Source organism: Bos grunniens, chromosome 9, assembly GCF_055505025.1.
Source record: "Bos grunniens cultivar Pamir isolate PY7600 chromosome 9, Bosgru_T2T1.0, whole genome shotgun sequence".
In the NCBI taxonomy this organism is placed as follows: domain Eukaryota; kingdom Metazoa; phylum Chordata; class Mammalia; order Artiodactyla; family Bovidae; genus Bos; species Bos grunniens.
Genome location: NC_141173.1, coordinates 88,802,473 through 88,817,984, shown reverse-complemented (window position 1 = coordinate 88,817,984; position 15,512 = coordinate 88,802,473). Strand labels below are relative to the sequence as shown.

General features: G+C 42.5%; 1 protein-coding gene across 8 annotated transcripts in view; it reads right to left on the bottom strand.

The window, feature by feature from the left end:
• The window catches only part of PLEKHG1 (pleckstrin homology and RhoGEF domain containing G1), a 249,041-nt gene that overhangs the window by 105,737 nt on the left and 127,792 nt on the right, over positions 1 to 15,512 (bottom strand). For 5 of the 8 annotated variants that reach the window (XM_086318316.1, XM_086318314.1, XM_086318312.1 and 2 more), the window contains one exon: positions 571 to 1,076. In XM_086318316.1, the coding sequence (XP_086174442.1) occupies positions 571 to 978 (408 nt within the window). In that variant the 5' untranslated portion in view covers positions 979 to 1,076. Of the gene's footprint in view, positions 1 to 570; positions 1,077 to 1,238; positions 1,362 to 12,429; positions 12,905 to 15,512 lie in introns of those variants that run through there. The other 3 variants (XM_086318313.1, XM_086318318.1, XM_086318315.1) reach the window with 3 other exon arrangements.

Below are 15,512 nucleotides of genomic sequence, written 5' to 3'. Positions count from 1 at the left end.
CACAGAAAACAGCATCAAACAGTAATTCCCACGCTTGTTTGTGCAGAAGAATCACCTGCGGATCTTCCGCCCACCCCCCCAGGCCACACCCCAAACCCATGAAGTCCCTCTCTGGCGGTGAGACACAGGCACTGGCAGCTTTGGAAGCTCCAGACGCCAGGAGACAACTGTGAGTAAGCTGAAGATGACCCAAGGGGCTCAGTCAACACACCCTTGACACCTGCAAGCGAGGAAGCTTGCATCCTGTCTGTCTGTCTGCCAGAGACTCACAGAGCTTTGGGGCAGGAGTCACTAACACAACACACCAGCGTAGGCACTGATATCATCAGGCTTACTCCCAACACGTAATCAATTCACGAATGCAAACATTGAGGGTCTTAACCCAGTGATAACAGCCCTAGGGCTTCCTCTTAAGTGATCATCTGTTTAAACATTCACACCATCTCTGCCTCTTAGGAGACACTGGGCTTCCTAAGAAGTCCTTTGTTGCAAGCCCTTCCTTGCCCTTTATTTCGGGGGATATTGATCCTGCAGGACAAACTTTAAACTCCCCCCGACAGCGCATCTTACCTCTACGATGCTCTTTAAATCTTGCACGTAAGTCCGTTCGGTCTCCAGAATTTCCTGCACAACTCTGTCCACATAGAGCAGCTTGGGGCTGGTGGCCGATTCGGCCCCGGTTTTGGTCGGCCCGTTGGCTTCCACTCTGCGCTGTGCCCGGGGCTGCCTCTCGCCGCCCTCGTCTGTGCTCTGCTGCCCGGCCGCACGGTCCGTCTGCAGCTCGCTGCTGGAAAATGGCCTGGCTGGCATCAGCTCCAGTTTTATGGCCCCTGCTTCCTTATCCTGAGGAAACAAGCCCAGATGGCTGCTTGAAACTAAGGTCATTCTGCTGCCGAAGGAACCATGGCTGTCCCGGGAGGAAGCCGAGGACGACGTGGAGCCGAAGCTGACCGGGCGGTCACTGTCGGAGAGCTCCATGGCCCCGAGGTCCCCGGAGCAGGAGTGCCTGGCTGTGGTTCTGAGATACGGAGCTTGTGTTACAGCTGACCGTACTTCACGACGCAACTGGTGCGCATCTATACACGTGAAGAAAAATAAATAAACGGACAAGATAAGCAAGATAGGCAAGTATTTAAAATTAGAGCAAACAGAAAGATTTGAAGGTGCTTAAAACTTAGCTCAAAGGACACGGTCAAAAGCAAAAAGCACGCTAGGTATAGACGGAAATGCAAAGATACCCATGGGACGTTGAATGGCAAAGGCAGAGTTTTTAAAGCGTCGCCTGCAATTGCGTCAGACTTAAAAGCCTTTGGAGCTACCTTAGACCTACTGAACGTCAGGCTGCCTTTTACCAAGACGCCAATGCCATGTGCAAGCGCTTTAAAGTGTTAGAATCACTGCACCTGGCCTCAAAGCATGAGCACCTGACTGATAGAGCGATTAGTCCAGATTTACTAAATCAAGGCTCAGCGCTCAGGGCACACGGAATCTACAGCTTCAGCAAGCACCAAGGGGATGCTTATGTATTTAAAAAACAAACAAAAAACCCCCCACATCCTATGTTTTATTAGATTAATAATATTAATAATATTTATTAATATTGACATATTAGAGTATTTTGAGAACCACTGTTCTAGATTTTAAGTATTTTACTACAATTCCACAAAACTTTACATTACCAACCTGGAGACACCACTACTTAGTGCTTAGTGATGCTGACAATTTTACACTTTACTTGTATATAGCATTAAATAAAGTGTTGCGTGGACAGTAATTCTCCAGTACTGGACAAGAAAACTCAAAATATTGAGACCCACATCCTCCTTAAAACTTAATCAGCCTATCACAACATTTATCTAAGTCGCTTCTCGAAAGCTGGCATTCCATTTGCTGTGTACATGGGGTTACACTGTTACAGAGTATATTTGACGAACTACTACTTTCCACGTGCCCAGTTAGATAACATGACAGTGTGACCATGCAATTAAACAATAAACATCAGAACTGTTTCTCAAGAAATGGGGCTGTTAGTATTTAGAAAAGGGAATAAGAAGAGAAAATTTAAAGCCTGTAGCACTTAAGTCTTGGGTTCAAAACAGGCCCGGTATGGAATTTAAAGTTTCAGAAGCTATTCTGATAAAACACAAAGTTCCAATCTTCTTCATTTGTAAGGCAGGATCCACACTTTATCCCCCTAGTAATGTGATCCCAAGTCTATAGAAGCAAAATGCCTTGCAATAGTGTAACTAATAAAGAAGTTTGCTTCATTTCAAAATCCACCCAAATCCACGTTTATAGATCTTGTTAGAAAAGTAGGAGAGTGAAACTCAGGTATGGAAGGTGGTAATAAGACAATAACAAGAATATAGATCAATGACAGTCTTTTCAAAAGGAACGTGAATTTGGTTTGACTCAATAATAAAGATCATCAAACAGCTGGTACCAATATTTCTAGAATATGAAAGAACCCATCAAGTCTATATCCTTTAACATTCAGACTTTTCTTGGTGGTTTAGAAAAGTGTAAGTGAAGTCACTCAGTCATGTCTAATTCTTTGCAACCCCATGGACAGTAGCCCACCAGGATCCTACGTCCTTTGGGATTTTCCAGGCAAGAGTACTGGAGTGGACTGCCATTTCCTTTTCCAGAGGATCTTCCCAACCCAGGGATCAAACCCAGGTCTCCTGCATTGTAGGCAGACGCTTTATTTTCTAAGCTACCAGGGAAGTCCTCTTGGTGGTTTATATTCATGGCAAATATTAGCATTAAGAGTGTACTGCAAATAGTAAAACTATGAATGTAAAATAAAGGAACTAACTTGGATCAACAAGAAGGAATGGTAAGAAACATGTAGGACATGAGTAAATTACCAGTATAACCACTACCACATGGTATATTTCCCACAATTTTTTAAAGTTTTTGCGATATTCTTTCTGCTTTCTCTGTAACAACTTTATGGCCTATAAAACTTGGATTGGTTATAGTAGTTAAAATGTGCTTGTGTGAAAAATCCTGGTCCAACTTGAATGTTGGAAAATCCGAGAAACAGCCAGGCATTTAGGTGTGTTTGCAGCAAAGGATGCTTACTCGTGTTTGGGACTGGTGTTAAGAAAGTCCTGGGCAGGGCTTTCCTGGTGGGTCAGTGCTTAAGAATCCACCTGCCAATGCAGGGGACACAGGTTTGATCCCTGGTCTGGGAAGATCCCACATGCTGCTGGGCAGCTAAGCCCACAAACCACAACTACTGAAGCCTGCACGCCCTACAGCCTGTGCTCAAGAGAAGTCATTGCAATGAGAAGCCCAAGCATGGCGACTAGAGAAGTAGTCCCAGTTCTCTGCAACTAGCGAAAATCCTGTGCACAGCAACAAAGACCCAGCACAGCCATAAACACACAAACAAATAACTTTTTTTTTTAAAAAGAAATTCCTGGGTAGTTAAGATTAGGAGCAAACACACATTGGCATCTAGCACAACCATAACCATAAGTTGATGTCCCTTTCTGGAATGGATGCTGACTTGGGAAGTATATAGGATTCTTTATGGTCCCAAAAGGCCAATGAGACTGTGTTTATGTTCAGTTGCCCAGTCATGTCCGACTCTTTGCATCCCCATGGACTGCAGCACACCAGGCCTTCCTACCCCTCACCATCTCCTGGAGTTTGCCCAAGTTCATGTTCATTGCATCAGTGATGCCGTCCAGCCATCTCATCCTCCTTTTCCAGATGCTCTGATTTTCAAATACAGTAGTATCCACCCGCCCCCGTCCCCTCCCCCCCGCCCCCAACTTCTGTTTGGTCCTAAGTCATAGTCTCATTTGAGAAAACCATGTTTGATAGTTACATAACTCTTGGGAAATGTTCATTATCATGATGGTGAAAAATGAACACAACAGAGAGACTCATGTTTTGTTTTGTTTTACTTACTTTCACTGCAAGTTAACCAGCCAGTATTGGGATGGAGAATCCATTTTGGGCTACTAGGGCTGCTAGTGTCTTTTATACTTTCAAAGGCAGGAGGAAGTGGGACAAGAAACTCAAGTGAACAGGGTTCACTTCCTGGATGAATCTTACATGGCAACATGAATTGGACCCTAGCAAGGAAGACCTCATATGTTTCAATACCAGGCCACGTGCCATAGGGCACTGAATCAGCCTATTCAGACTGCCAACCAGACATTTTGTAAATCAGAATATATGAGGTATTTGGAGTGCTAGTATTTAGCCAAACTTACTGCCCCAAATTAAATACCTTCCAAAATTACCGATGACAGAAGTGAAACCTTTAAAGCTAGGTCATTTAATGGCATATAATAGGAGATTGCAGGTGGATAACAATTTTTATGTTGATTCATTGCTTAGAAGATAATTATAGTTTTCTCACATAAGGAAATGTTCTTCATAAAAATTGTCTAGTCTTGCTCTCACCTCCTTCAAAATAATTTCAGATTTCCACCCTCTCTGGCTTATTCTTCCTAATACAATTAATCAATTATTAATATTTATCTCCAGAGCTACATTGTTCAACATAGTAGCCAGTAGCCACATGTGACTATTGAGTGCTTGAATTGCAGCTCATCCAAATTGAGATGTGCTACAAGTGTGAAATATACATTCACTTCCAGACAGTAGAGAATCTGCCTGCAATGCAGGAGACCTGGGTTCCATCCCTGGGTCGGGAAGATCTCCTGGAGAAAGGAATGACAACCCACTCCAGTATTCCTGCCTGGAGAATTCCATGGACAGAGGAGCCTGGCGGGCTACAGCCCATGGGGTTGCAAAAAGTGGGACATGACTGAGCAACTAACACTATTTTAAATATTATATATATTTAATATTTAAACTTAACTTCCTTATCAATCTTTGTCCCAATAATAGTGAATGAAAAGGTACATACAGTTTGAAGTTTATCTTTTTTTACTCTGCTCATTAATGCACAATATTGTTATGAGTTAGCAGCAACAGCATTTGGAGAAAAGTGCTGTGTACTGGATATTGGGGTGGCTGGTTTCCCATGATAAACTGAAACACTCAGAGAGAAAACTGAAGAGCAAGAAAGCTTTATCCTCTGCTTTGCGTGAAAGATGTCCATCTGTGTTAACACTTGGGTAATTTGTTGCTTTGCTTTGCTTTCCTTCTCAAAACCTGTTTCTCTTACCAAATCTCAAACGCAGGGCTAATAATATAGCAACGTAGGAGAACTTGCCAGTTGTTGCTAATGGCCTATGTCAGTGGCTCTTTTGACCATGAAAACCCTAAATAAGCTGATTTTCCCAGCTAGAGGGCCTTGGTTCATCTGACCCTTGGTAAACCTGGAGTTGGTGGTGGTGGTAGCACAGGGGTCGGGGGTCAGGGTGGGGCTTGATGCTTACAACCAGCAGGACTGGAGTCTAAAGCCATCAACAAAAAAAATATTCCTTCTTGTGCCATCCTCAATAAAATGAACAATATGGCTGTCCAGCTCCCACACAGATACCTTTCACACGTTTTGCTTCATGGCAAGTCTCTAATTTTTTTTCTAGGAGAAAGAGCTCAAATTCCTTGGCTTTTCTTTGTTTGCTCCTCAAATCTCCATTATTTTAATTGCCCTCCCTTGGAATGTCACTGCCAGAATCAAAAGTAGCACTTTTTGGCTCCAACTTGCCTCTGAGGCTGATTTAAGGGGGAAGCAGAACTTTCATTGGCAGGAAAAGTCCAGGCTTCTCTGACCACGTTTACATGCTACATGGGGAACCCATGGGGTCATAACCGACCACTCCCTGTCACCAGCCCCCAGGAGAGCTTTACAAGGCAAGGGAGGGCTATATGTACAGCAAGGGAGGAGGGGTGATCAGGGCTTTCAAATTCTGCTCATGGCTATTCTAGACTTTAAATACTTAATTGGAGTTCCTTGGCAGGACAGTCATGGACATCGAGAGAATGTGTAGTGCTCAGGATCAATGAATAAAATTATGTTCCTTATTATACTGTCTGTGAAGAGGAGAAAACAGAGGGAACATAAAGCAAGAAATTATTCTATCAACCAGAAAAATTCATTTAATACACAGCAAGTCTTCAGTAGACCCTAAAGTTGTAAACTGATTTCATGATTCAAAAACACACAAATTTTTAAGAGTCAAAGTTATAAAAGAGTGAAGTAAAGTAAAGTGAAGTCGCTCAGTCGTGTCTGACTCTTTGCAACCCCATGGACTGTAGCCTATCAGGCTCCTCCGTCCATGGGATTTTCCAGGCAAGAGTGCTGGAGTGGATTGCCATTTCCTTTTCCAGGGGATCTTCCCGACCCAGGAATCAAACCTGGGTCTCCTGCATTCCAGGCAGACGGTTTACCGTCTGAGCCACCAGGGAAGCTAAGTTATAAGAAGTACTCATTTATATGTTTCAAAGATAGTACCAAGTATCTGAGGAATCCTCCTCTACCCATCTCTGAGATAATAGTGGAGGGCTCAATAGATAAAAGCCACCGGATCTCAATGTGAATTTCTACCTCTTGGTTTTCTAAAATAACATGATTCTGTATTATTAATAATAGCAGATCCAGGACTACAATTAAACCTGTTCTTTGCTGCTCTGAGTGTTCAATCCAGGCAACATGGTTTTCATTCTTATTTGTAGCTGTCTGGTAATAAAGAGGTTAAAAAAAAAAATCTTACCATGTTAATTTCTGTTTTGACCAATGTACTCTGGCAGTGCAAGATGTGAGGACTGGGGGAAGCTGGATGAAGGGTGTATAGAAACTCCAAACTAGCTTAGCAAATTTTCTGTAAGTTTAAACGTTTTCTAAAATAAATAATTAAAAAAGATCTTATTACTGCTGAAGAGTCAGTAAAGCAAAGTTTGGATAAGAAAGTCAAAGATAAGAAGGGGTGCTTTGCAAAAATGTTCTTATTCAAACAAGAGGTGAGGGGTTGCAAGAAGATCAAAAAATTCTTTGAGCTGTAAAGTCTGGTACTAAATATTCAGATCATTTACTAATTGATTCCTATGTTAGTCAGCGAAAACTGAGAAGTACAATGGCTCCTGCAGTTAGGCAAGGATTGAGTTGTAATAGATAATCTTAATTAACACAGCTAATGCATTGGCTAAATTGTCTTAGCTAAGTGGTGACTCCAGAATTTCGACATTTGAGGGCACAGGTATGTCAGTTTGGTTAAATGAGGGCCTAAGGGAGGATGAGGAGACGGGATAGTTAGGGAGCTTTGGCTGAACAGGTACACACTGCTATATTTAAAATGGATAACCATCAAGGCAGTGCAGTATAGCACAGGGAACTCTGCTCAATGTCATATGGCAGCCTGGATGGGAGAGGAGTTTGAGGAAGAATGGATACATGTATATGTAAGGCTGGGTCCCTTTGTTGTCCACCTGAAACTATCACAACTGTTAATTGGCTATCAGTTCAGCTCAGTTCAGTTGCTCAGTCGTGTCCGACTCTTTGCGACCCCGTGGACTGCAGCACGCCAGGCCTCCCTGTCCATCACCAACTCCTGGAGCTTGCTCAAACTCAAGTGCATTGAGCCAGTGATGCCATCCAATCATCTCATCTCATCTGTCATCCCCTTCTCTGCCCACCTTCAATCTTTCCCAGCATCAGGGTCTTTTCTAATGAGTTAGTTCTTTGCGTTAGATGGCCAAAGGACTGGAGTTTCAGTTTTAGCATCAATCCTTCCAATGAATATTCTGAACTGATTTTCTTTAGGATGGACTGGTTGGATCTCATTGCAGTCCAAGGGACTCGCAAGAGTCTTCTCCAACACCACAGTTCAAAAGCATCCATTCTTCGGTACTCAGCTTTCTTTATAGTCCAACTCTCACATCCATACATGACTACTGGAAAAACCATCACTTTGACTAGACAGACCTTTGTTGGCAAAGTCATGTCTCTGCTATTTAGTATGCTGTCTAGGTTTCTTGGCAGAAGTCACCGTTTGCAGTGATTTTGGAGCCCCCAAAAAGAAAGTCTGTCACTGTTGCCACTGTTTCCCCATCTATTTGCCATGAGGTGATGGGACTGGATGCCATGATCTTAGTTTTCTGAATGTTGAGTTTTAAGCAAGCTTTTTCACTCTCTTCTTTCACTTTCATCAAGAGACTTTTTAGTTCTTCTTCATTTTCTGCCAAAAGGGTGGTGTCATCTGCATATCTGAGATTATTTATATTTCTCCCAGCAATCTTGATTCGCAGCCTGGCATTTCACATGATGTACTCTGCATGTAAGTTAAATAAGCAGGGTAACAATATACAGCCTTGATGTACTCCTTTCCTGATTTGGAACCAGTCTGTTTTTCCATGTCCAGCTCTAACTGTTGCTTCTTGACCTGCATACAGATTTCTCAGGAGGGAGGTAAGGTGGTCTTGAAGAATTTTCCACAGTTTGTCGTGATCCACACAGTCAAAGGCTTTGGCGTATTCAATAAAGCAGAAGTAGATGTCTTTCTGGAACTCTCTTGCTTTTTCAATGATCTAGTGGATGTTGGCAATTTGATCTCTGGTTCCTCTGACGGGATAAATACAGCTTGAACATCTAGAAGTTTATGGGTCGTGTACAGTTAAAGCCTGGTTTGAAGAATTTTGAGCATTACTTTGCTAGCGTGTGAGATGAATGCAATTGTTTGGTAGTTTGAGCATTCTTTGGCATTGTCTTTCTTTGGGATTAGAATGAAAACTGACCTTTTCCAGTCCTGTGGCCACTGCTGAGTTTTCCAAATTTGCTGGCATATTGAGTGCAGCACTTTCACAGCATCATCTGTAAGGATTTGAAATAGCTCAACTGGAATTTCATCACCTCCACTAGCTTTGTTCATAGTGATGCTTCCAAAGGTCCACTTGACTTCACATTCCAGGATGTCTGGCTCTAGGTTAGTGATCACACCATCGTGATTATCTGAGTCATGAAGATCTTTTTTGTATAGTTCTTTTGTGTATTCTTGCCACCTCTTCTTAATATCTTCTGCTTCTGTTAGGTCCATACCATTTCTGTCCTTTATTGTGCCCATCTTTGCATGAAGTGTTCCCTTGGCATCTCTAATTTTCTTGACGAGATCACTCATTTTTCCCATTCTATTGTTTTCCTCTATTTCTTTGCATTGGTCACTGAGGAATGCTTTCTTATCTCTCATTGCTATTCTTTGGAACTCTGTATTCAAATGGGTGTATTTTTTTCCTTTTCTCCTTTGCCTTGCACTTCTCTTCTTTTCTCAGCTATTTGTAAGTCCTCCTCAGACAACCATTTTGCCTTAACCCAATTGAAAATATAAAGTTAAAAAAATAGAGGACCTAGGGGACCTTAAGGCTTTTTTCCCCCATTTTTATTATCATTTTCATTTTTATTATCTGCTTTGGAAGATCAATTAGTGGGGGAGGTGAAGGTGATGATGGAGCAGGGTTAAAGCAGGGCTAAAATGTTGTCACTTTGAGGGGGGACTGGCAGTTGTCCACAAAAACCCACTCCCCTTCTTCCCTCGTGAACAAAGTTTCTGCTGAGCACACTTTTCAGACTCCCTGCCATTAGAATTGGCCATGTGGTCAAGTTCTCACCAATGGAAAAGATACGTGCCCCTCTGGTGGTCCATTTCTCCAGCATCAGACATCATTCCTCCACATCCTTCCCCTTTCCGCTGGGACCCAGATGTGGCAGGGGACCTTGCCCAAGCCATGAACATGACCCCAAAGCCCTAGAATATGGCACAGCACAAAGACAGAAGGGCCTTGCAATAAGTGCGTCCGGATGTGCCCTGAGCCACCATATAAAAAAGTCTGGTTATCCTAAAACTGACATGCTGGAGAAACCAGGGAATGAGACCACAAGGAACCCTGGCTGATCTGGCCCCTACAGACTGGGTGTTTCTGGCCCAGGCACCAGACAGTATGAAAGAACAGCCTTAGAGATGACCCCAGCCCTGTCATATCTGGCTGCAACATCAGGAGACCCTGAGCCAGAACCACCTGGCAGAGCCTCTTCTGAACTCCTGACTCACATAAACCTTGAGAGATTAGAAATGATTGTTGTTGTTCCAAACCACTAGGCTCTGGAGTGATTTGTAATGCAGCAAGAGATAACCCGAACAGCCTCTATTATAACAGATCAGCCTTACCATACATGCCAGGTCTTTAACTCTCTACGACAATTATCCTTAAAAAACGAAACACACACTTCCCTCCCCTTGACCCCACACACAAAGCCTCACAGTTCATTCACATATGTCATTACTTTTGGAACATTTTATGGATGGGAAAAAAAGATAGGTTAGGTTACATCATGCTCAAAGTTGAACTGTGAATCAGAGACTATGGTTTCTGATTTCTGGCCCATTAGTTCTGATACTTGGTTATAGGTTCACTAGTGGCTCAGATGGTAAAGAATCTGCCTGCAATGTGGGAGACCTGGGTTCGATCCCTGGGTTGGAAAGATCCCCTAGAGGAGGGCATGGCAACCCACTGCAATATTCTTGCCTGGAGAATTCCCACGGACAGAGGAGCCTGGCAGGCTACAGTCATGGGGATGCAAAGAGTCAAGCACACATGGCATAGATTCACAGAATAGGGCAGAAAAAGTGCTTAGAGATCAGCAAATGATGCACTAAATATAAGCTACTTGTATAAAGTGCACAATCCCAATGTGCCAGTAGTGTGTGTGTGTGTGTGTATAGGAATGAATGAATATATGCCCAACTGTGTGTACAGAAAGAGCTCAGTGGACCAGCCAGGAATCAGGTTATAGGCGTCTCTCCTATAGAAGATTTGCATTTGTGCCCTGGCTCTGTACCATGGAGCTTTGTATTGCAATTTTTTTTTTTTTTTGGCTGTACTGCTTGGCATTGGAATCTCAGTTCCCTGACCAGGGATTGAATCCTCACCCCTGCAGTGGAAGCATGGAATCGTAACCACTGGACCACCAGAGAAGTCACTGTATTGCAGCCTTTGAGTCTCTGGTTTCCTCACTTGTAAGTGAGGCAGCTGGACTAGCTGACTTCCCCAGGTCCCATCCAACTGCAGGGATGCAGTCCCAACCCTGAAATAAACACCAAGTCACACGGATGCCACGTCTGCAAGGTCCATTCCTAGCTGGAATCACAGGACAAGCAGTAACCACAAAATAGCAATTGTCTTCTACATTCTACTAATGCCAGGTCTTCAATGATGAAATATATATATCACTGACTTTGCTAAAGGCTAAAAAACTATTTTTTTTTTCACTTAGACTCAATCACAATCTATGCTCTGGCTTCTTTTTTGTTTTTGTGGAAATATCGGTCTCAAGGCAGTAATGCAACAATGAGAGCTGCATGCACAGGTTCCCTCTGCACTGAGCATGCACAGTTCCCAAAACATCTCTGCTCACTTGAGAGGCAGGAGTAGGTTAAATAACATTTCTTAAAGAAAAGGGAGGAGGAAGGAGAAGGAGAAACCCTAGTAACTAACAATAGCACTCTGAGAAAATAAACCATCCCTAAAGTACACTAAACATTTTCTCAGAGAAAAAAAGAGGAGGAAGAGAATTCAAAGCGTCTAACAATAGAGATCTGAGTGAATAAATCCATCTAGAAAGTACAATATAAAACTATTGAATGTCATGCCCTTTCAAATCCTTAAGGGCAGAAAATGGTCATAATAGACAGTTGGGTAAAATGGGTGGTTTATAAAACATAAGTACAATGTGATCCTAAATTTGAATTAAAAATGCCACTTGTTTATTATCCACATTAGAAAAATGATTCAAAAGATGCAGAATACAATATTGACCTTGGTTTTTCAAAGTAGGAGAATGGATGGTTTTTCCTTTGATATTTACCTCTCAATACCACTTTTCCTCAATGTGTACCACATTGATAATCTGCAAAAGTTATTTAAAGAAACTAAAAATCACAACATCAGTGTGTAACAAATATTTAAATATTTTCAATGAAAAGAATTAATTTCTATGTTCACATGATTAATGAAAAGGAATGCCAAATATATACATCTTCTCTCAAATATATTAGTATCACTAAATTAAAATAAAAAGCAAAATAAAAGTCAGACTCCACTGTGCAACAGCATTGACTACAATCCATGCCTTTTTCTCTCCAATTATTCCTCCTAACAAAAGAATTTCTTACCAATAAGCATTCAACACGGAAACTGCATTTACTCGGTCAACTTTGGTGACCACTAGACTCAGACTAGATTCCATCACTACAGTTGCTAAGTATAAAGTTTGCAAACATTTATTTTGTTCCCCAGCTTAACCTGCGTCAACCTCATAAAGAAAGCACATGAAAATACTCAGCAGTCACTGCATGAACACTTAGGTTTTACTTTTCTCCCCAGAGTCACCAACATCAAGCTCTCTAGATTATTTCAACCTAACTTTAAGGGGAGATCAAATTCAAACCAAAACAAGACAAAAACCTTTGAAGGCAGACTGCAGTTCAGAGGGAGGAAAAAAAAAATCACCTTCTAGATTAATTCTATTATTGGAGAACTCTTTTCAGTCCATAGCAATAATAACAGAACACTTGCAATATATTCAAGCGAGCAGCTGGTCCTGCACAGGGTGGTGGAGAAAATCTCCAGGACAGTTTCTCACCGAGGCGGTTGGGCTCGGCTGCTCCAGCAGGAAGGACCAAGGGTGTCGAGCATCGGTTCCCCAGACACATCCACGTTTGCTCCTACCTGGGCTCTGCCCAGGCGGAGCCACGTCGTCTGCCTTCAGCTGATGCACTGACCTCCCTGGGAACTCAGTCAGGTAAAACCAGAAGCCTTTACTAGTCTGTGCAGCTCCTTCCGCAGAAATATTGCATGAGTCAGCTTTTATCTCTCAAAACCCAACACACAAAGGCTTTACAAAAACCTGATTGGCAACTTTCTCCCTGCCTTTTTCCCCCTGGTGTGCAGACCACAGACTTCAGCATCACTAAGAGCCTTAAACGAAACATGACATCATTCAATTGAGAAACAGGACAATAGACACCACTGTGGGTAACTTGAAAATGCACACTTCGCTGAGCAACACCCTGCCACTGACATTCTTTTGTGAACATCAAATACAGCCTACACTTGCCTACAGCTGCTCAGGCTCTACCTTCCTGGCTCCAGCCACCATTCTCATTAAACTCCACAAAAGCAGCAAGATCTTGGAGCTCTGCTATTTTGAAGTGCACCTCCCGACTTTTAAGTCTGTTTCCAAGGAAGTGGACACACGTCTCCCATAAGTTTTAAAGTGAAGTTTGGGGGTGGGGGTGGGGCAGAGAATAACACACCGTGGACAGAAGTTTGAATCCTTAGTTTCCCTTAACGAGACAATGAATACAGTGTCAAGTAAGCAAGGCTACACAAGAACACATTTAAGCCTGAGTATTTTAAAAACAGTACTGAAAAATCTATCTGAAGACAAACAGCTAAAATGTAAACTTACAGGCATTTCTTAGACAAACAGTTTAGTTTGTGCACAGTTCAGTAGGAAAGAACTTCTAATTATTTTGGGTTTCCATTTCCCTAAGGCTACCTGTCTTTCTCAAAATGCTAAATCTATTTTTATATCAAGATCCAAAAGTTCATATTTGAGAAAGATATTGAGTTCTTTAGATGAAGGTCTTCAGAAGTACAAAAATGTTCTTGAAAACTGATATCACTGCACCATGGAGCTAAAATTCAAGTTTTGGGTTATGCCCATGTATAGATAGCTAAAACTAAACTACTTCAGAGCATCAAAATCCTTTAAATAGAAGTTCCACTTAAAGCATTCATTTGTGGTTATGAAAAATAACATTAGCTGATCATCTTTAATATAGCTATTTCTATCATACCTATTAAGTGATTTTAAACAAACAACATAATAGGATGATTTGTTTTAATGCCCGTTTCCTCTCAAATAAAGCTGATTATATACAGGGTTACTTCAGTGGGCCATTCTGATGGAAATTTATCAGTCAGTTCAGAAGACAACTTGGAATAATCCACTTTCCCCCCAAATTTGCCAGTTTGATGGAAATCACTGATGCTAAAAGTCTGAGAGGAAGGGCCCTCCCTGGGCTGTTTGGACTCTCTTAACCCTTGTCTGTCCTCCATGGTGACCTCTGTTGCCCTCCAAAATGACGTCCACCTTACCTGTGTCCAAGTTCTCTTTTTATGCCTAATTAAGAGTCAGTTGAAATCTTACGAGCCTCATCTAACCTCCCACAACCACTCCAGGCCACTGCTCTTTCCATCTGTTAAATGACTGTTTATTACACTTAGAGAGTCATGTGGTCTTATGCTTATTTTCTAATCATCTCTGTCCTACCCTGGATTATTAATTTAAAGAGCAGGGAAGCTTCCTATGCTGTAGATTTGATATTCATGTGGGAGACACAGAGATCCACATTCAGGGATGGGATGGGATGGTATATGCAGAGGCTCTTGGCTTCTTCTTTTTGGCCATGCCATATAGCATGTGGGATCTTAGTTTCCTAAGCAGGGATCAAATCCTAGTCCCTTACACTGGAAGATGGATTCTTAACCACTGGACCACCAGGGAAGTCCTTGCCCGATTGTCTTGCCACTAGACTTCTGTCCATGCAACAAAATTAATCCCAAGGCAAGTAAAAGGCACAGATGCTAGTACCCTAGTACACTAGAACTGTGGCGCTGGAGAAGACTCTTGAGAATCCCTTGGACAGCAAGGAGATAAAAACCAGTCAATCCTAAAGGAAATCAACCTGAATATTCATTGGAAGGACTGGTGCTGAAGCTAAAGTTCTAATACTTTGGCCACCTGATGCAAAGAGCCAACTCATTGGAAAAAGACCCTGATGCTGGGAAAGGTTGAGGGCAGGAGGAGAAGGGGGCAACAGAGCATGAGATGGTTGGATGGCATCACCAACTCAATGGATATGAGTTTGAGCAAACTCTGGGAGATGGTGAAGGACAGGGAAGCCTTGTGCGCTGCAGTCCACAGGATTGCAAAGCGCTGGACACAACTTAGTGACTGAACAACAACAAGGTGGGAAAAACACTCTCACTGGGATGCAGTTCTTATTAATTCCCTTGCAGCTCTAGTTATGGGCAGCTCAGGAGCCATTTGCAGTGTCCTCGCCAGGAGTGGAGACCCAGGGGTAGAACAGCAGCACCCACAGGGCATGCCTGCAGCCAGCAGGACACACACCAGCCAGCAAGCCAAGTGCAGGCCAGTCTTGGGGCCTAACTGGAGGAGGACCAGAAAGCCCTGTTACTTAAAAACATCCTTTCCCAGAATCAGTCTGCCAGTCCACTAAGAGAAACCAGTTCTTTTTGGTTGGGGCCTCTCTGGTGGTCCAGTGGTTAAGACTTCACCTTCCAATGCAGGGAGTGTGGGTTCAATCCCGGGTTGGGGAGCTAAGATCCTACATGCCTTGCAACCAAAAGAAACTAAAACATAAAGTGGAAACAATAATGTAACAAATTCATTAAAAACTTTAAAAATCGTCCATATAAAAAAAATTTTTTTTTTTTAAATCCTTTTTGGTTTAAGGTAAAAGTTGTCTGTTAAAACTCTAATGTTCCCTGGGAAGGGTTACAGG